The 22,100-nt window shown below is 44.2% G+C and overlaps 1 protein-coding gene across 6 annotated transcripts in view; it reads right to left on the minus strand.

The window, feature by feature from the left end:
* The window catches only part of LOC310875650 (protein phosphatase 3 catalytic subunit alpha), a 95,966-nt gene that overhangs the window by 55,445 nt on the left and 18,421 nt on the right, over positions 1-22,100 (minus strand). For all 6 annotated transcript variants that reach the window (XM_083788940.1, XM_083788938.1, XM_083788937.1 and 3 more), the window contains exon 2: positions 1,574-1,774. In XM_083788940.1, the coding sequence (XP_083645066.1) occupies positions 1,574-1,774 (201 nt within the window). The remainder of the gene's footprint in view (positions 1-1,573; positions 1,775-22,100) is intronic.

The raw sequence follows: 22,100 nt of genomic DNA on the forward strand, positions 1-22,100 counted from the left end.
AGAGGCACGCACCAGAGCTTGCTGTATCTTTGTCGAACGGAAACAGCTAGCTTAATATTACATCTAGATATAAAACTAAAATGCAGTAGAACACTTAGAGTTATGGGCTAATGAATACCAAACTGGGGGTCCGTGGAATTAAAACGTTTGAGAACCACTGCCCTAGATTAGATGATTACATTTAACGAGGTCATGGTCTGGTCATGGTCAAGGGCAAACGTCACAAAAATATCTAATCGTTTTTCAGTCTTAACTTCATCACAAATGTGACCAGATTTGGCTGAGAGGCTGCCATCGTGCAAATTCCAGCACGATGGAGAAAAAGGGAAAAAATCCTCAAAATGAGGCACTCTTCACATACTAGAGCATGTCTGAAATAAGTGTCAGAGCTGAAATCGACATGTAAATATGAAATAAATGCTTAGACATGTAAACATGTAGGTGTAATGTTAGAGACCACAGAAGTGAACCTTTCTAAGCCTGTTTTCTCAACTCGCTGTTTTCTTTTATTACTCTATAAGCCATATCTCCAAAACTGGTGGGTCAAACTGAACAACCAATATGTCAATTTGAAGCTATGATTCCCTGCTTTCGTATGACATGAAAAATGAAAATTCAAACTAATCCAATGGCAGTCCCTCGGTCAAATTTGGTCACAAATATGTCTGACCCACCGCACTGAATATAAGAAGACAAAGCTCATCTATTATTTGTTCTATTGAAAGGGGGTTTATTTGCCCTTGTTAATGCAACACAATTGCAATTATGCCAAATAATTGCGATTAAGCGATTTTTCAGGCTGCTACGCAGCTACTCCAGTCCTATATTGCGCAGCTCAGAGGAATCGTCACCAAGTAATGGCCATGTGAAGTGTTAAACACTGCAGTTGTGTGTGCAAATTTGTTTCTTGGGTGCGAATATTTTCATGGCAGAACCTTGGATAGCGTTTGTGCCATCTTTGGTGCATGCAGATTGGAGCAATGGGGTACCTGTGGCCCCCCCGATGCCCCACCAACTGGTGAAGCTGGTATGACCATTCTGATGGCAGACCACTGACCAGTGTTTGGCAGCACATCTTGATTGTAGTTTTAGTCATAGTCTCTTGAATAGTTTATCTAGTTTTAGTCACATTTTAGCCACCTGGAATGTTTAATGTTAGTCTAGTTTTAGTCAACTAAATCTACAGTTGATTTAGTCGAAAAAAATAGCCCGCCCTACAAGCCCACAACGCGTCGGAGCGTGACGCCATTGTGAGCTTGTAGATCGGCTATTTTCAGCATGCAACTAATTGTAAAACTCTCTTGTCCACTGGTACCTTCCTAACATTTTAGTCTAGTTTTTTGTCTGTTGATGAAATTGTCAGTATATTTAGTCTTAGTTTCAGTCATCATAGCTTCGATTTTATTTAGTTTCCATTTAGTTTTCGTCAGTGGGAAAAGGTAGTCGACGAACATTATTTTGTCTTAGTTTTAGTCGACGAAATAAACACTGGCCTCCATGTAACGTTTGTAAATTTCCCCCACCCACCCAACTAGGCAGTGTTTACTGTAGGATTGTGACATGGGAGGCCTACCCGTCACAGGTGCCTCGATGTCCAGAAGGTTCTTCTCTGCTCGTAAGATGGTGGCGCCCTCGCCGATGAGCCTGAGGGCGACCGCTTCGTCCACCCGACCCTCCTTGGTTAGGTGGGCCTTCAGCACGTCCACCTTGGGCTTCCCCTCGCTGTCGAACACCTCCTTGGCTAAGAGCCGGTGGCTGGGAGGGAATGGGACCGCTGCAGAAAGAAGCACACACAAGTTGCAGTTTACTCCTCCAAACGTTTTCATATCAAGGACCCCCAAAGTTAGTGGTACGGAACCCCCCATCTGAAAATACTTTGCTTTGCCCCCAGGGGCAGGATTTGTGGTGTTAAAAATTATTTACAGTATTCAAATATAGCCGACCTACAAGCTTGTAGATCTGCTATATTCAAATAGCCAATTTATATGCAGTATGTATGGTTTTAAACTGGTCAAACGGATTTTGATGCCGATTTTGATACTTTGAAAAGCACCGGTTTACTGATTTTGAACAGCGCCTGAACTCACAGCATCTTCTTAATCCTGATAGACTTGAAATAATGGTGATGTTTGAACAAGATGCCACGGTTCATTGCACATCAACGAGGAAATTGTGGTCAAGCTGTTTGATTTGCATAATGCACTCCACGGGATGCACTCAACTCGGCGGTGCTCACCTCCCCTGCTTAGAGGCCGCCCGCTGTGAGCCTCCACATCTATTTGATTTGCTGCTATGACCCGTCAGTTCATTTTGAATGTGAACAACAGACCCATACTAGCTTGAGGTGCCAAAGCACACTCTGGAGAACAGTGAGTTGGGGATAATGCGTCGGACTGGCTGATTCTGCCGTCCCACAAGCCACGACCACCTGTGATAAACCTTTACAAACTAGTGTCTTGCTAAATTCCCCCATTTAGGCCTGAAAAAAATGTCTTCTAAATCCTGACAGTTTTCTGAAATACCTATGTTTCTAGGCCTATATCACTCAATATTTCATGTCAAGGACCCCAAAAATGATCTGTAATTGGCCTCCGACTCCCATCTGAAAATATGTTGTTCCAGGGACCTCCCTAGAAGCAAAGATTTGAGTTAAAAAACGTTTGTTCTGAAAAAAACTATTCCAAATTTGAGGCACATTTTCACGATTTTTCTAAAATAGCAGACCTACAAGCTCGTAGATATGAGCTTGTAGATCTGCTATTTTACAATAGCTAAATTATAACATGTTTAAAACACCAAAAGGGGTTCCCGCCCAAAATGGGTTAATGAGCTGTAAAGCTTAGATACTTTCCGATCTCGAATGCATCTGTCCAATGTTAAGCATAGACAATGGGGATAAAAAAACGACACTGTTGTGTGGCATTTGTTTTCTCATATGTCACTCAGAATTATCTAATAGTCTGATTACAAATTTCCATCACAAAAGCAGTTGGAAGCACACAGTAAATTAGTGTGGCATATTTCCACAACAAATTGCATTACTCTCAATTTTCCATAATTGGACGACTTGAATAGAACAGTGTGTCACTTCAATTCAATTAATTCATGTCCCAGTGAGTAATACTGGATGTATTGCAACCAATCTGTTCAGAAGACTCAGGGCACACTTGTGGATTTTCCATCTGTAACCAACCACTTTACACAAAGTGTGGTACGTTTAAAGGAGAATTCCATACTAGAAGGCTTTCTTACCTTTATTTGTAGTCGTTATATCCCCACCAAAGAGGTCCAGGTGTTATTTTGTGCAAAAGTGCATTATTGACTATTTCCCTTTCCCCTAATATAAGCCCTCAATAGGAGTTGGGTTTTTGTGCTAATTCGCTTATTTCCATCGAAATAAGTAGTAAAATATATATATACAAAATTTTCAAAAAAAAGTTGAGCGATGGAAATAAGCGAATTAGCACAACACCCCATAGCTTCATTCAATTCAATGCAATTCAGTGAGGGCTTATATTAGGGGAAATAGCCAATAATGCGCTTTTGCACAAAATAACACCTGGACCTCTTTGGTGGGGACTTTTTTTGTGCTAATTCGCTTATTTCCATCAAAATAAGTAGTGCTGCTTGGGCTACTATTTACATTATGAAAATAAATAGAATTTTGAGCGATGGAAATAAGCCAATTAGCACAACGCAATGAATTGCATTGAATTGAATGGGGATTCAATTCAATACAATTCAATGCAATTCATTGAGGGCTTATATTAGGGGAAATAGCCAACAATACGCTTTTGCACAAAATGACACCTGGACCTCTTTGGTGGGGACGTAACAACTACAAATAAAAGGTAAGAAAGCCTTCTAGCATGGAATTATCCTTTAATATTATTCTATTTAATGCAAATAGCCCGTCCTCAAACCAAATTTGAACTGAAAGGGAAGGTTTTTTCCATTTACCCTCCTGTCCATCCCAATACCAAAAAGCGTTATGTCAATCTCGTGATCCACATGGAAAGCTTGTGGCTCCAATGTGCACCTCGGACTTTGTGTGGTCACCCTGCTGCGACATCAGTCATCTATGACATTATCTTATCATTGCTTGTGTCACACACATGAAGCACCAAAAGAAGCAGATCTACAGGCCTGAATCGCGGCGCGAATCGATGCGTTTTCAGCTTCATCTACTATTTTTTGGACATAATGAGTTTTCCACCTGACAAGACGTTTGTGATGTATGATTCCAAATAATGGGAAAGGTTTCAACTTTCAACCCAATCAGCTCAAAGTTAATCCATTTTCCATTCTGCTATTTTTTGAAAGAACATGACAATGTGGCGCAAATCTTTCAATATTATTTCAGAATTCAAAGCGAACGTTTTTAACTCAAATCTTTGCTTCTGAGGGGGTTGGGGTCCCTGGAACAACATATTTTCAGATGGGGGTCGGCGGCCAATTACATATAGTTTTTGGGGTCCTTGACATGAAAAACTTTGAGCACCACTGGTTTTTCTGAAAACTGTCAGGATTTAGAAGGCATTTGTAGAATCGTACTCAGGTCGAAATGGTTTTTAGCTTTTTTAAACAAAGCTAAAATAAAAAGTTGTAATTCCTTTATAGAGACCCTCCACCATGACACATTGCATTACTTACCAACTAAAAAACATTTCCCCCGTCTCCAAACAAAGCTGCAGGGAGAACTTTTTACTGAACCCCCCCCCCTTCCCTACCCCAAAAAACAACAACAGATAAAAGCATCCAAACTGCTACCCCAATGACTGCAACGTAAACTAGAGTATACAGTTAGTTCTCTTCACAAAGCAAAACTCTAATTAATAAGTTCTAAAATAAACTAAGGAGACCTTTATGAATGAGTCACAATTCCCCCCACAGACTTTTCAATTCAGCAGTTTCTCAGAATACATTAAAAAAAAAAGAAAAACTCATTCTTAATTACCATCCCCACAATTAGGCACATTGCATACTGGCATGACTAACCCATTTAGACCAGAGGACGATTCTACTAAATCCTAACGGTTTTCTGAAGCCCTATGTTTCTATGTCATTGGTGCTCAAACATTTACATGTCAAGAACCCCCAGAATTATCAGGTATTTGGCCGCCGACTGAAAATATGTTGTTCCAGGGACCCCCCCCCCCACCCCACCCCCAGGAGCAAAGAGTTAAACTCAATCTTTTGAATATATATTCAAAAGATTTGCCCCACATTTTCACAATAAAAAAAAATCAGCTATTTTTCAATAGCTAAAGTATAACATAATGCTTTAAAACACCAAAAGGGGTTCCCGCCCAGAATGGACTAATGTGCTCTGCCACTGGGCAATGCAGGCATTATAAAATATCAGCTGACAAAACGAGGGGGGGAGGTGGATTTCACGATTAGGACCCATTGATTTCCCAGAGGCGACATCAACAGTAATCAGATCCTCACTTTATATTCTCTGTGTCACACCATGCTAATGACGTCTGCGCAAGTGTGCAACGGCGCTGTCCTAACGACAAGGGTGAAATCTTTCTAACAGGTGTGTGCCAATTAACTGCAATGTCACTCAGTAAGGAGGACCTCCTGGTGTTTTGTTGTGTGGTCTTAACAAAAAAAATGTTTTATCGCAATTGGAATACACATTTTCTGCCATTTTGTATGTACTGTATATGATCTTCTTGATTATTTGATTCAAACCCATTTAAACCCGTGCACCTGACACTGATGCTACAAATGTCTTCTAAAATATTTTTCAGAAAAAACCTATGTTCTATGTCAGTGGTTCTCAAACTGTCAAGGAGCAGCAAAATGATGTGTGATTCGCTCGTAAAGAATATATATTCAAAGATTTGCGCCACATTTTCACGATTTCTCAAAAATAGCAGACCTACAAGATCGTAGCGCGCTTGTAGATCTGCTATTTTTCAATAGCTACAGTATAACATAATGCTTAAAACACCCAAAGGGGTTAACGCCCAAAATGGGTTAAGGTTCAAGGTTAAAAAAGGGGGTTCCCGTCCAGAATGGGTTAACCAACATGAGCAAGATTAAGTCTGTTTTTGGTTCTAGATTCAGTTTCAGGTTGTTGTTTTTTTTAACTGTCCAGGCCTAACCTCTCCCGCAACCACCACCCGCCATGGTAGTACCAAAGCAATGCAACAAGCCAGAGGTGCATCAAGGTGTCCTCAGAGCCAGTCCTATAGCAATTTTATATTGCATCTGGGGAACAGTCAGTGAAAGACAGCTATAATCTGGTCTATTGCTAGTGCAGAGAGGAGAGGAGACAGATGGTTGACATTTATAACGAGAAGAATTATAATAACTGATATTGTGCTATTCACTTCAACTTCACCACTCAGAATGCTGTTATATTACTTGTGTATATATAACTTGTTACAAACAATTACCATTATTGTGTACTACTCACTACTTCATAACTGTAACCCTCTATAACCGCCAGGATTTATTAATAAAACACATTTCCTGCCGACATGTTTTGTACAAATCACGGGACCTGTGACCATCCATCTTAAACCGGGAAGTAAGAGTCGCATGATCGCATCCTGTCCGTCGGTCAATCGGGTCCCAAACTAGCAATGCAAGACGATAATATGCTAACCAGAGCGAAGCGCTAGCCTTTTATTAGCATCCAAAGAGCATAATTTGTCACCAAATCTGAGGATTTAATTCCGAGATATACTCAGCTGAAGATCGCGGCCATTATGGGACTCTATGGACGGAGAATGGACTGAGATCGGATGACCGTTTTAACATTGTGACAGTTATCCTCTGGCAAAATGCGGAGGGAGCCCTCTGAGGCAGTCGAAACCCTTCAAACCTCAAACCAAAAATAATTGACAATCTGATTGACCTTTGCCTTGATTGATCTTTGAACAATATCAGTGTCACCAGACAGTCATGCATCCGAGGCATTCAGAAATCCCCAACTGATATAGAATTACCGTAACACCCCCTTGTCTGGCCTTTCCCAAGCACCTGCTGTGCAACTCTAGCCCCAGGCCTTAAGTGACAGGCTTGGTGGCGACTTGAGGAGCAATGTCATAGTGCGAGTATGGTGATGGTAGCCAAGGCTGGGAAATGATATCGGAAACATGTAGGTTCATCAAAGTTCTTAGATGGACTAAATTGATTCATTCGATTAACCACTTGACCCTGCATTATACTTTATTGTACTTTGGTGGATTATAAGAATAACAATAGCCGATCTACAAGCTCACAACGCGTCACATCTTGAACCGTTGATAACTCATAGATCTATAGATCTTTTTATTTTTTATTTTTTTTATCATTCATTACCGGTACTTGCTTTAGTGATCACCAGGTATCATGAGCCCGACTTTGACAAACTTAATAAACATTTTGACAAACATTTTAATAACATCTTTAAAGTCGAAACAGATACAATTTATAGAGGGATTCCAGGAATGTGGAATGTCAAAATAGCATCATAAAAATGGCCAGTGTGATGGAATTATGCATTTTTATAGAGGACATGCTGTCAACACTTTGCATTTTTGTATTTGGAAGTTATGACGCTACATTTTTTCCAAGACTGGATTGGGAACATAGGTATTTACCTAACCCATTTAGGCCAGACGTCAATATTTTAAAAATGTCTTCTAAATCATGACAGTTTTCTGAAATATCTATGTTTCTAGATCAGTGGTGCTCAATATTTCATGTCAAAAAAGATTTTGGCCACCAACCCCCATTTGAAAATGTTATTCCAGGAACCCCCCAGAAGCAAAGATTTGAGTTAAAATTGTTCGCTCTGAAAGAATATATATCCAAAGATTTGTGCCACATTTTCAAGATTAAAAAGAAATGGCAGAGCTACAAGCTCGTAGCGCTGCACTCGGTGCCACACTATGAGCTTGTAGATCTGCTAGGTAGAGCAGGTCATCCAATGATCCCTGGGTCGGCGGTTCGAATCCCGGCTCCTCCTGTCCACATGTCGAAGTGTCCTTGGGAAAGACACTGAACACTACATTGCCTCCAATGAGTCAGTCGGTGTGAGCTTGCCACCATTGGTGTGTGAATGTGGGAAGTGAGGACGCTGGCGTCGACTGTTCGCCGCGTCACCTCCCAATGTATGAAAGAATGAACCATTGTAAAGCGCTTTGAGCACTTGGAAACTGCGCTATAAAAATGCAATTCATTATAATGCTTGAAACACCAAAAGGGGTTCCCGTCCTGAATGGACTAAAACACTCCCATCACAGCACTAGTCTAAACTAAATATGCACCCTGACAGAACAAAACTCTCAAAGGCTCAAAAACTTTTTTGTCACCATGATAGGCTTTCAAAAAATATCCAACCACTTCCACTCACATTGAAGTGACATAATAGCCCACTTGAATGGTCAAAATGGTGAAAAAATAAAGCTCCAGAAATGTTCCATGCAAAAGCTGTAGTTCCTGGCTTTGCTGGTAAAACCTCCCAACACAACGATCCCAACAACCCCCTCCCCCCCCACGTTTCCTAGGGTCATGACAAATTGACAATGGAAACACTGAGGACTTTCCCCAGTGGAATTTCTAATAGTTCTCTCCCATTTGTAAGAGCAACACCCTCCACCTTGCCAGAGCATTACATGGCACATTGTTATGTCAGCGCCTACAACCCTCCAAGTTCAGTCGTGTTTGCGGAGGAGCTCGAGGCTGGAATGACGGGTAGCTTCTGACACACATAAATGTTGGAAAAAGTTGTTCAGATGTAAAAGGTTTACATACAATGGCAAAGTTGCGAGACAACATTATAAGCGAGACAGACCACTCAAACCTCTACACACACGTCTTTGAACACACACACACACACACACACACACCATTAGGACCGGAGGCATCCCAGACTCCAGTACATCTCAACGCCGGGCCTCCATTAGCCCCTCGCCTTCGCCTTCATTAATTCACCAATTCTCTCTGTTGTATAACTAGGAAATTGGGCCGCATGCGTGCTTCTAGTGCGAGAGAGAGAGAGGGAAGGGAAGGAGTGAGTGAGTACAGATTAGAAGGAGAGAGAGAGAGAGAGAGAGAGAGAGAGAGAGAGAAACAAGAGTGAGGGAAATCATTGAGAAGGAAAAGGGGAGAAATAGGTGACAGAGAAAGAGTAAGGAATTGGTTTATTTAACACATAGTGGTATAACACAGCGCTGAATCTGGAGGGTGTCAATGGATGTGATAGACTAGAGTGTAATAGAGTAGTCTACTGCAGGGGTTCTCAACCTGGGGGTCGCGACCCCTTGGGAGGGCCCGCCAAATTATTTTGGGGGGTCCACAGATTAGTATTAAAACAAGAAGAAAAAAAAGTGTTCACATAGTACATGGATACACTTTCCTAAACGATTATATTTGGTTTCAGTATTTATTTATGATGATGATGAATTGATAATGAATTCGGTTGGCGGTCTGATGCAGTCTAGAGTGGAAAGCATAATTAATATGCAAAGAACACAAAAAAGCCGTGTGGCTTTGATTCTTCGGAGACGTGCGTTTACCAAAGTGCAGCATCTCTCATCTGGAACAGGCCGAGCCGTGGGAGAAACGGACAGCTTGAATTGTTCGGGTTGGTCTACTTTGAGTGCTTAACACGGTTTCTCCTCACAGTCTCCAAAGGAGGAGAGAGCAGGGGGGTTTGCACAGTCATACGTACTGGACGGATCATCTTAATTGGGAGAAAGTGAGACGGGCTAGACTATAGCGCTGAGTTTGCCAGGCTCACTGAGCACATAACCGCACGCACACACACACACAGGCGAAAGCACACACACACACAGTTTGTAGTGCACACCGAGGGCTTAGCCCCGCTCCGGTAGCATTAGATGTCTGTTCACTTCTCGCCCTTGCCTTTTAAACCGCCACAGAGAGAGCTGCATACTGTACATGTGTGCAATAGGTGTGGAATCAGAAAATGAGCAATCAAGGCTAACAGTGCAGCCAAATCTGAGGGGAGGTCGTTACGCATAGAGTCAAAGCTTGTTTTACTGCATTAATCCTGAAAGGCAGTAGCAAAAAACACTGCTTCACCGTCATATTTCCAATTTAGGCTTTCTGGGTACAAGTGCTCTTGCAGAGAGTGGCTTACACAACAACGCGGCCAACGCTGGTTTGTAAGCTTCAGTTACGATTGAGGCATTTACCAGGCACTCTTTATCCAGAGTGGCTTACAAGTGTGAGATCAGGTAAATGTCATGAACCCTAGTATACAAACAGCAGGATAAGTGGTCACGTAAAGTAGAGTGCAACCAAAAATAATTTTAGCGCTTCAAACTACTACCAATAGTGCTGGGGATGTGAAAAAAAAGTCGACCAGATTTTATTCCCTGACCTTAAAATACAGAATTAATTATAGGGTCCACCAAAATCTCCCGGAGGGGGCGTTAACATATGTGTCACGTGGTAGCGGCCGCCATGTTGGCAGGCATTTCTCGTTTGTTTACAGTCAGCGGCCATCCGTGTGCGTTCTAATTTTTAAACACCAGAGGGAGTTCAACGAGCTCGTTCCTGGCGACAACACAGTGAGCCAACACCAGGATGGAAAGAAAAATCGTCGGCCTCGACATACCTTGCTTACAAGGACAAGCTTAACTTTGAGGAAAAGGAGCGTTACCTCAACAAAATCAAGGATATTGACGGTCTCGACCCCTATGAACACACTGACTGAACAGAGGATTCGATCTTCTACCACCACTAATGCGACTATATTTAATGCTTGTCCTTGTATGGTATGTCGAGGCCGACGTTTTTTCTTTCCATCCTGGTGTTGGCTCACTGTGTTGTCGCCAGGAACGAGCTCGTTGAACTCCCTCTGGTGTTTAAATTAGAACGCACACGGATGGCCGCTGACTGTAAACAAACGAGAAATGCCTGCCAACATGGCGGCCGCTACCACGTGACACATATGTTAACGCCCCCTCCGGGAGATTTTGGTGGACCCTATAGGACGCATTGTTTTTTGTTTCCAAATAGGTAAAAGTGGGAGCTTACCACTGAAACTTGGGCAGGTTGACAACAGAGTCCTACAGTATGTGACATCAATACCGCTCACTATTTTGAAAGCAGATGTTGTGAAGAATGCCATCCTACAGACTCAGTACGGTTAAAGCAATGCCAGAGACATACTGCAGAAAATATGACCAGCACTGGAGGCTGCAGACAGTTGAGTTGGGGCATAGCGGCTAGCATAGCCGATAGTGCTCTCCTCGAGTCTCAACCAGGTCTCAACTGTATAGGAACTTGCAATGGGCCTGGTCTACAAGATACACTACACCTCATTGATACCCATGTACCTGTCCCATACCAGGTAACCATTTAACCTAAAGTAGCATCTGTAAACTACATTACAAATTAGCCCCGGCTTTTATTTTCGTTCGCATTCAGCTCAAAAAGAAAAGCCCGGGGAAACCCATTGGAAAATGTATCTCGCCAACGCTAACCAATAACAGGGCACAGGGGCGGTGTCTCTCCAAATGTGGTGATGACCGTGATGTCAGTGTGTTTTCTACGGGGGAGGGGAGGGGAAAGGGAGGCGGGGGGTGGGTGCTCAGAGCGGTGAGCCGCTATGCTAGCGGCCACCTGCCCCTCTAGACCAGAAATCAGACAGGCTGGGTCTACATGCAAATAAATAACATTCTTAGCATTTGTGGTCAAGCAACCAACATATAACTGCATAGTATAAACTAAAGTAGCATCCATCAAAAAGAAGGGATACTGTACAAGCTCCATGAAATACAATAATGAATTGCATTTTTATAGCGCAGTTTCCAAGTGCTTTACAATGGTTCATTCATTCATACATCGGGAGGTGAAGCGGCGAACAGTCGACGCCAGCGTCCTCACTTCCCACATTCACACACCAATGGTGGCGAGCTCACACCGACCGACTCATTGGAGGCAATGTAGGGTTCAGTGTTTTGCCCATGGACACCTCAACATGTGGACAGGAGGAGTCGGGATTCGAACCGCCGACCCAGGGATCATTGGACGACCTGCTCTACCTGCTGAGCCACAGCCGCCCACAATGAATCAACCACCAATAGTGAGGAGTCCCTTCATCAACTTCTCCAAAGCAAGCCCACAGCAAACTATTTTCTTTCGCTTGGCTGTGTCAGGGAAAAAGACCATAATCCTGACCTTTCCCTTCCACTCCAGTTCATGGGCTTGCCTTATTGCCGCAATGGTTTACTACAGCAATCCCTTATCACACCAGCACTTTTACTTGAACCCCGAGTGCCCCAGACAGGCAAAACAACAATGTGATAAGATAAGATCTGCTTCAACCACCAACACTAAATAAATACTAAATCATTTCAACCCTCGTCGGTATACAGAGTTGGGATGTTGGCCAATAAATGTGCATTATTAGAATGACAGAATGCCTTTGAAAAACAGAAAGCGGGGGGAAAAGTACACTCACTGCAAAAGGTGGTGTCATCCCAAGATAAGGCTTAAATATCGGTGTTGAAATCCTAAATCCTGCAATGTACAGCATCTTTCAATCCAATTTGGAACTGACCCCTGCCCAGAGATTGCTGACAGTGTGTTATGTGGTCAGAGACACAAAGCGTGGGTGGGTGCACCATTGGTTGGCAGTACCCGAACCTCCAAAACAAATGGCCAGACCAGCAATTTCTCTTTTTAGACATTTATATATGCTGTGTGTGCGTACTGTATATATATATATATAGCCACAAGGCGCTTACACCAAGATGTTTCCTATGCAGTCTACGTGTGTGTGTGTGTGTGTGTGTGTGTGTGTGTGTGTGTGTGTGTGTGTGTGTGTGCGCGCGCGCGTGCGGCTGCGCGCGTGTGCGTGCGTGTCTATGAGAGAGAGAGAGAGATTGATCAACAGTCTTTATATGGTAACTTTGGTAAGTAGTCTTATTGGCATTTCGTAATGAGACCCTGGCATGGTAAGGTGGCAAAATAAATTCAAAAGTCTCTTCATCTCTCAACATAATTCAATAATGCTCTTTGCAGCCTTTGTGTTTTTTTCCCCCCAATTGGAAACCTTTTAGTGATGAAGCATCCACTCCGTGTGAGCAGAGGGAGATTGCCTGGCGTTGAACGGGGCACAAAGAGAACGCAACTCCCTCCCAGAATGAGACACTTTCAGGACTCTTTAATTAAATGATGAATTCAATGAAATGATGGGGGGATGAGAGCAGACGAGGATGAGAGTAAAGACGGACCCAGAGGGAACCCTTTTTTTATTTTTTTTACATTCTCAGAGTTTAATTTAGCAGATGACGACGACGAGAGGATAAAGTACGTGAAACGCTGTCTCGACCGTCTTTACACCTTCGGAGTAGAATGAACAGACGGACGCCGGGGTATTTTTTCTGTGTAGGCGTCGTCGCGAGGCAGGCAAAAGGACGTGTGTGTGTGTGTGTGTGTGTGTGGAACAGTACGGAGCAGCAACCAAACTTCAAATGTCATTTGGCGTCGGTTTCATTACTCCATTATTACACGCCCACCAGGTCCATTCGGGAAGGAGATTACTCTGCATGCATAATGCAACAGATTCAGATCATATGGCTCTCCCCGTTCCCGACAACAAAACAAAGAGCCGGAGCAGCTCGACCATATAAGACATTAAACTGGGCGAGGTGATGAATTATTTGCAATGTTCTCTACCTCATTCAACACGGGGCACATCAATATGGTTAACACTGTGTATGTATGTATGGGGCACAGGGCACACACACACACACACACACACACACACACATCGGTACTCGGGAGTCGGTTCTCATTCATGCTTAGTCGCACACGTGGGTGTCACGTGCCGAAAATGGCCGATCCGAAGCATAATGGCCGATCGGCTGTTTTCAGTTTGCGGTGCTATGCGCAAAACCAATTACAAATCAGGATTTATGGAGCTTCACCCTTCTCAACCCATCTTGAATGACTATATGCAGTCAATCTGTCAATCAATAATTCACTCCAGCCTCCAGTTTGCCGCGATGGATTCTCTCTCTCAATTACAATTAAGATGCAATGTATTCTCATTTGAATTACCAAGCATCCCCCCCACCTGCAGACGCCCACGTCGCCTAGACATAGACACGTATGCTGCATTGTAATATAACATGCATGTGATTACAAGCTCAATGAAGACAGGCCTCACGGCTGCCAGTTTCATTCAGAGATCACTCAGAATTCAGAAATTAGCGATATAATCCCACAAAACCATTATTCCCATAAATGGAGGTTCCCAACGCAACAGACAAAAGGACAAGGTGGTCGTATTCAGTGCAATTCTCCATGGTCCAATAAGAAGAGAAGAAACATGAATGACTCGGTCATCATTGCCAGCTGCAGCAAGCTCTCGTTTATGAACATCTATAATCAGTGTGTGTGTGTGTGTGTGTGTGTGTGTGTGTGTGTGTGTGCGTGTGTGTATGTGTGTGTGTGTGCATGCGTGTGTGTGTGTGTGTGCCGCAGGCAGCCTCTGCCTCAGCTCGCGGCTTCACGTGGCGGTGTTCAGAATATGGGTTATATGCCGTTCAGACAATGGGGTTTTATGCGTAAGTCGCCCATTGGCTTAGAGGCAGCCTATAGAGGCAAAGGGAAAAAGTCAAGCCCCTCCAGTGAGGCTCTCCAGCGTTGAAGCACTCCAGTTGGAGCATTTGCCAACCAAAATTTGGTTGGCAAGCGGAAGTAGAGGGTTCTTCCGGGTGCTTCAAAACACCACTGAGCAACCAAATACCCTTGGCTAACGCTCCGGTTCAGTCTCTATCCTTTTATTACTCTATGGAAAAAGTGCCAACTACGGTCGCGTAGGTGAATATGTCCAGACGCTTTTCACGTAGATTGCAACAATGAATAGTGTATATGAAAGCATTGAGGAAGCATTTAGTAACCTGAAAGAAAGCAACTGATAATGCTTAAGACTATCAGGAAGCCAGAATGATTCTTGACAACCAAACCTATACCTGGCCTGGCTCTTCAGCAGCCATCTGTCCACAGTGGGGAATAGGAAGTCATTACCGGACAGGGCAGACCCATTTTGTGTTAAATAAACTGCCTGTAAACTAAATTGGGTCTGGGAGCTGGTCAGCGGCCAGGAGGCGGGCTGTGTGCGTGTGTGCGCGCACGTGTGTGTGACAGGGCGCGTTCGGAAATGGCGCACTGAGCCCACTGCGCAACGCAAACTAATAGGCGAGTGCACTCCGGTGTGGTATTTCCGAACGCGCCCTAGAGAGGAGGCGGAGCACGGAGACTGCACGGAGACGGAGTCAGTGCACTCGTCCCTGACTCCCTGTGTAGTCTGTGAGAGGACTTGATGCAGTAAAGACGGAAACCATACTGGTTTTCCATACTCTGCAAATATGCAGATGAGCAGCAATGGCATTTGAGCTCAGAGAAGAAAGACATCTCTTCTAAACACTAGGACACACATCCCGGTTTCAAAAGCGCTGTGGGCTTCAAGAGCAATCAAAAGGTCATCTAGAGTTTGGAGTGCAAGGCTTTGAAGTCAGGATTGTGGCGATGGTGGGAAATGGGAGTGTGTTACCTCTGTGGCCAGGTCACAAACCATTGGACCAATCGGCGCAAAATGTATTGTAATGTGCACGCTGCCAGTTGGGTCAAGCATGTACATGTTGTGCCCACCAAAACCCCTGCCATCTCCCACATCACCCCCGTTCTTCACCAACTCCACTGGCTACCCATCAAATACCGCATAGACTACAAGATCCTCCTCAACACATTCAATGCCATCCATAACCTCTCCCCCCCTTACCTGTCTGATCTCATCCATATCAACACTCCCACCCGGTCACTCAGGTCTGCCTCCTCCACCAACCTCACTGTTCCCCCAGCTCGTTTGTCCACCATGGGGGGTAGAGCTTTCAGCCGCTCTGCCCCTCGCCTCTGGAACAGCCTTCCCCCCGACATCCGAAACATGGACTCACTCCCCACCTTCAAATCCCACCTCAAAACTCACCTTTTCAGACAAGCCTACTCCCACCTTGAGTAGAAGTCTGCTGCAGGCCTTTTGTGTGTTTTTTAAACTTGCTGTATTTTTAAACTTGCTTTATTGTTTTGTATTTTTCTGTTTTGTTAGGCGACCTTGAGTGACCTGAAAGGCGCCATATAAATAAAATGTATTATTATTATTATTATTATTATATACGGAGCTCGAGGTTAGACAACGCACTCCATATTTAGGCGTAGACTAGTTGCACTGGGAAGTACTTGCGCAAGTCTGCCTGTCCTACAACAAAAAAAAACCCTGTTGTATATTTGCCACCCCGACAGATAATCATTCCGTTTTGATCCTGCTGTTCATTGTTATCACATTCGGTGCAGGGCAGATCCAGTGAGGTAAATAGCTTTTCAATGTAATGAGTCCCGGGATGCAGGGGTGGTCTTTTAGATGAGTCCCAGGGACATTTTATGAGTCCTACTTCAACGACGTTGCAATTTACAAATTGCAGCATTCAATTCCCATTTCATTTTATATGGTTATAATGTGGTTATATTCATGTAGAAAACAGAAGAAATTATTATTATTATAACTAAAGCTATAGCAAAATAAACTAGAATAAAAAAACAGTACAGTAGTACAGTAGTGCATCCCGTGGATGCAGAGGTCGTTGTTTTATTGCGTCCCTTAAGACCTTAAGGGACCGGGATAATTTAATCCATTAATAAAATGAGCCCATCGTTTATAGCACCCGGAGCCCTTTTACCGACGGACCGGATGTTGTTGATTGTTGTGAATGTCTGTGTAGCAGATTTTCGTTGTCGTCGGCTAAACAGGGGGGGAACATTTTCGATGACGTGTCACTGCTGTGCAACACCTAGGATTGCGCAACAAGCGCTCCCAGGCTGTAGAGTGATGCGAACGGTTTTGATATCACCAACTGAACAACATAAAACCCCCTCAAGGACCACTGGTGGTTCCCAGACCACGGGCTGAATGTTCTAAATGGTGGTGGTTAGTGTTTGGGGCCATAGCCGTCTTCACAAATGTGATGAGGTCATCACATTTGGGCAACCCTCAAAGCTGCACATAGGAGGGACTAGCGCCCCTCACAAATCTGGTGTTTTATCGCTATTTAAATAACGACCAGTTCCTGTTTTGTCCGTTTCTTCACTTCACAATAAAAAAGGAGCAGTGACTGAGGGCTCTCATTCCTCCACCCGAGCTCTGCCTGCAAAGATATGAGCTTTTACACTGCATCATCACACCGGAGAGAAATTAGATAGAAGAGAGTTTAAAAAAAGGGGGGGGGGGGGGGGTTGCCAAGGAAACAGCCGTGGAGCCTCGGTCTCAATCTTTCATCAATCAAAATATTGGCTTAAAAGAAAAAGTCCCTGCCTGCCAGCGTGTTATGTTAGTGCCTCCGTTAAGCACACACACACTGCTTTCCAAGGCAAAGGACGACACTTTCTGAGCACGGGTCTTGTAGTTTAACGACCCGGTCCATCCATAAATCACATATCTTCAGATATTTTTTTTTACATGCATGCGAAGAAAAAGAAAACACATTAGCGGCGAGACGGCACAGACACCAGAGAAGATTTTTTCGACTGCCATCGAAGCTCCGAGGTCAGGGTCAGGGTACTTTTTTCATGTCTCCTGTCAAAGTATACCCTTGATTAGCAAAATTACAACAAGAAGAGTTTCACGCACACGCGAGGGCACACACACACACACACACACACACACAGTCACACAGTCACACACACACACGTCAAAGGCTTATCACACGCTACCAGAAAATATGCTTTTACAGTGCCGTTTTAGAGCCAGCGAGAGGAAGAGTGGAAGCTCAGGAGAGTTAAGTGAAAAGCAACATAAATCCTGCTATTGGCTTAACAGATTTTAGATGAGAATTCCAAAACATTTCGGCCAGTAAAACAAACGGAGGAAGCTCTTGTTGGCAGTGGTAGCGAGAGAGAGAGAGACAGAGAGGTGATCAAAATGCTACGCGGCACAGCCAGCATTCTTCTGAGAGTAAGTCCCCATTTAATTAGCCAGGGTAGGAGTGACTGTGTGTGAGGGAAGCTGCCGTGCGTGGGTGACCACCGGGGGAGGGGATAGATATGAATGCAGGTGGGTGGGTGGGAGGCAGGGTGGAAGATGAACACAGGGGGGGGGGGGTATCCGTGGTTTTATGAATCAGTGGTTTTCAACCCGTTTCATACCAAGGCCCATTAATAACCCATTCTGACATGAGATCAGATTCTAAAATTATCTTCTAAATCTTGACAGTTTTCTGAAAAAGCTATGTTTCTATGTCAGTCGTTCTTCGATTTTCAAAAATAGCAGACCTACAAGCTCGTAGTGCGCCACTCGGTGGCGCGCTATGAGCTTGTAGATCTGCTATTTTTCAATATATTATAACATAATGCTAACACCAAAAGGGGTTCCTGCCAAAAATGGGTTAATTATGTATATGAGCCACCATTTGGACCACCATTTGATGAGTTTTAGCCTTGCAAACGCAAAACTAAAGAATTCACAATTCCATGTTGGTGCCATAGTAGAGATAACAGGCAAATGTTGGATCAAAATAATTCTTCTACATTCTCAAATTGTGTAGACTTCTTGTAAATTAACTTAAGTAATGCAGATGTTTAACAATAATGTAACTCTTGAGTGTAAAATGTAAAATATTACACTCTCAAGAGTTAAAGAGCTACTATAACGGTCCATTTGGTTACCAACTTTGCATCATTTAGCTGGGCACCACATGGAACGCCCTCAAGGACCACTGGTGGTTCCCAGGTCACTGGTTGAATGTTATGTTCTAAATGGTGTTGGGGGGGGCTCAAACAAACAGAAAGGGGGGACCAGCATTCACGTTGTGAATGGCTACTGTCCGTGATTTTATTTTAGGTGGCCGCGTACGTGAGCAATGAGCCCAGAAAGTAAGAGGCTAAAATTCTGTGTCACTGAAATGAAAAATGCTGATGGAGGGGGGGTGGGGGAAATAAGCAGCGAGATGGCCAATCTATAAAACCGCCCACCCACTCCCCTGAGCGAGAGTCAACCAATAGGACGTCTTTAGATAGATTTACTGCGCCTCATCACACCACTTCCTGTTTACAGAGCAACACTGTACTCCACGCTCCAGAATGGACAGCCGTTTCAAAATGGCCCGCACGCTTTTCTTTTTTTTAAAACAATTTTACACCTAGCTGTTGATAGCCGAAAGCGTTTCCACACTGATCAGATGGAACTTGGCATCCTCTTACAATGCAGTGGCTTCATCCTCCCGGCTATTGTTCCACCCCGACAGCCTTAAATGTGACACTAAAGACATCTTATAAAGACACCCTTTAGTGGAGTAGTCTGTTCAACCAATATGGACACACACACACACACACGCACACACACACGCACACACACTTCTGTGGCAGTCCACAGCAACAGGACCTGTTGGAATGGTACATAGTAAAAAAAAATAGGAAAAAAAAGAATTATTACAACACTTGCGTGGCAAGTGTTAAAAGACTTAAGAGGCCAAGCATGCAGAATATCAAACGCAGTGGGGGGGAAAAAATCCATGTAGATGTCCATGTTTTGCCAGGGATGTTAACTCTCTCTGGCATCTCCTGTGAGAGTGAGTGAGTCAGCCCAGTCTGACTGACGCTGCCTAAAGAAGACATTCCCTCCTAGCAGGGTTGTGTGAACCCCCCCACCACCACCACCCCACTGTGCCATCCCTTTCCCTCCACACAATGCTGTATTACAGGATTAGCTTCCATTAGAGAAAGCGACATAATCAGCTTTTTGAGGCATAGCGAAGAGGGAACAATGCGAGATGCTGAAAGGCACCAGGGAGAACATGGGTGTCGGTGGTGGTGGTGGTGGGTTTGGTTGGTCTGTAATATCCGGATCATTGCACACCGTTTTTTGGGGGGGAGGGGGATAAAAATCCATTTATATCGTCCGCTGAATTGCAGAAATGCTCTCTTTTTTCTGCAAATTGCGGTGCAGTTTGTGACATCCTGGCCATGGTCATTATTTAAAAACACAGATAACTTAAGAATCTTACTATTTTCTGCACTGGTATAATACTGTAATACTAGCAATATTCTGTGAAAAGTATGGTTTCTCCTCAAATGACATTAACTTTAAAATGAAGACTGCCTTTAAAGTCCCTTTCGAGGCGTTAACAATAGGACATCTATCTGCAGGACGGACTTTAAATCTATCTGCACAGTTTAACACTCTCAGAACCTCTCAAGGAACCCCTTTAGTGTTTCAAGCATTATGGTATACTTTAGCTATTGAAAAATAGCAGATCTACAAGCTCATAGCGTGGCACAGAGTGCCACACTATGAGCTTGTATGACCTACAAGGTCTGCTATTTTTGAAAGATCGTGAAAATGTGGCGCAAATCTTTGAATATATTCTTTCAGAGCAAACGTTTTTAACTCAAATCTTTGCTTCTGGGGGGGGGGTCCCTGGAACAAAATATTTTCAAATGGGGGTCGGTGGTCAATTAAATATAATTTTTGGGGTCCTTGACATGAAATATTGAGCACCACTGATATATATTTCAGAAAACTGTCTCTCACGAAATTTGTAGAATCGTCCTCAGGTCTAAATGGGTTAAATCTAAGAGAGAGACGGCTGAAGAAAAACACTGAGTGTGTTTGGATTCCATCCTCGTCGCCGCGGACCTGGCCTTCGTGCACAGAATCGCGCTTCTGCGGTATATCCACCGCGCCACTCTTCCATCATGCTGTCAACTGGCTCTCGTGACGGGGAAAGGGCTGATGACGAGAGCATATGTCCCCCACTAACCCTTGAGAGGTTCGCCAGTGCCCACTGCCCAGGCTGGCCACTTTACAAAGCGGGCCTTGTTTGGTGGCTTGTTTTGAAGTGTGAGCGGTGACATGTGGGCTGGGTGGCTGGACATGGCACAGATATAACACCCACACGCCTTCTAGGGGTTGCAGTATAACATCAGCGTTTAGTAATGTTTGGATTTTTTTTTAATCACGGTACAAGTAGGGTTGGGATCCGGAACTGGAGGAATCGGCGACTAATAAGGGCCTTTCTCGGCCCAACCCCTCTTCCCACTGTTTATATTGTGTTTAGTTTCAAAATGGCCGCAGCACCAGTAGGGGGTGGGGCGGATGTGAGCGGGCGGGGTCGACATACAGTATGCCTTTACTGGGATGCATTCAAGAGCACTTGCCTTGTGTCTGACATCTAGCTTTGATGGATGTGTTCTGCCCCCCCCCCAACCCACCCCATCAAACAAAGACGGGTGTCTTGAATGTGTGAACGCAGCCCAGTAAGGGCATATGTCAACCCCAGCCACTCACCTCCGCCCCACCCCCTCCTGGTGCTGCGGCCATCTTGGAATAAAAATAAAAACAATTGGAGAGCGGTGGGGCCGAGAAAGGCCCTTATTGACTATTGGCTGTCGGACTATTGGCTGTCATAATTGGCTGTCGGACTATTGGCTGTCGGACTATTGGCAGTCATAATTGGCTGTCGGACTATGGAGTCTTCACTGTACTGCCTATCATCATGCACCAGTGCATGTGCTACACCGTATAGTCTGTACTGCACTGTGCTCTGTGCTGGTGTTACACAAACACTAAAAACTCAGCTTCCCATCATGCACCTGTGCACAGTGTGAAGCTCAACGGCGCTACTTTGTCACCTGTTGGTACCCTAAACATAGGAACAGACACACAATGCTGTTCCTTGGAGTGGCTGCACCATTCAAAAATACAGTGGGAACAACAAGACCAACATGAGACCATATTGCTCGCTGGCATCCAGAGTTGGCAGGAAGAGACACGGCGAACACACTGACTAATCTGCCCCCCCCCCCCCCCCCCCATTCCAAATTTGCGACACAGATCTGCAAGCTCGTAGCACGGCACCGTGCTTTGAGCTTGTAGATCTGCTATTTTTCAATAGCTAAAGCATAACATAATGCTTTAAAACACCAAACGGGGGTTCCCGCCAAGAATGGGATAAATCATGAAGGGCAAAAAAAACCCAGTAAAGTGTTGATATGTTCTACTCATCACATTCACAGTACTACTTTTTCACAGCTTGCCTCTGAGCGAATATGCCTCAGTCAACAGG

The sequence above is a fragment of the Protomyctophum parallelum genome, assembly GCF_964188405.1.
Source record: "Protomyctophum parallelum genome assembly, chromosome: 18".
In the NCBI taxonomy this organism is placed as follows: Eukaryota; Metazoa; Chordata; class Actinopteri; order Myctophiformes; family Myctophidae; genus Protomyctophum; species Protomyctophum parallelum.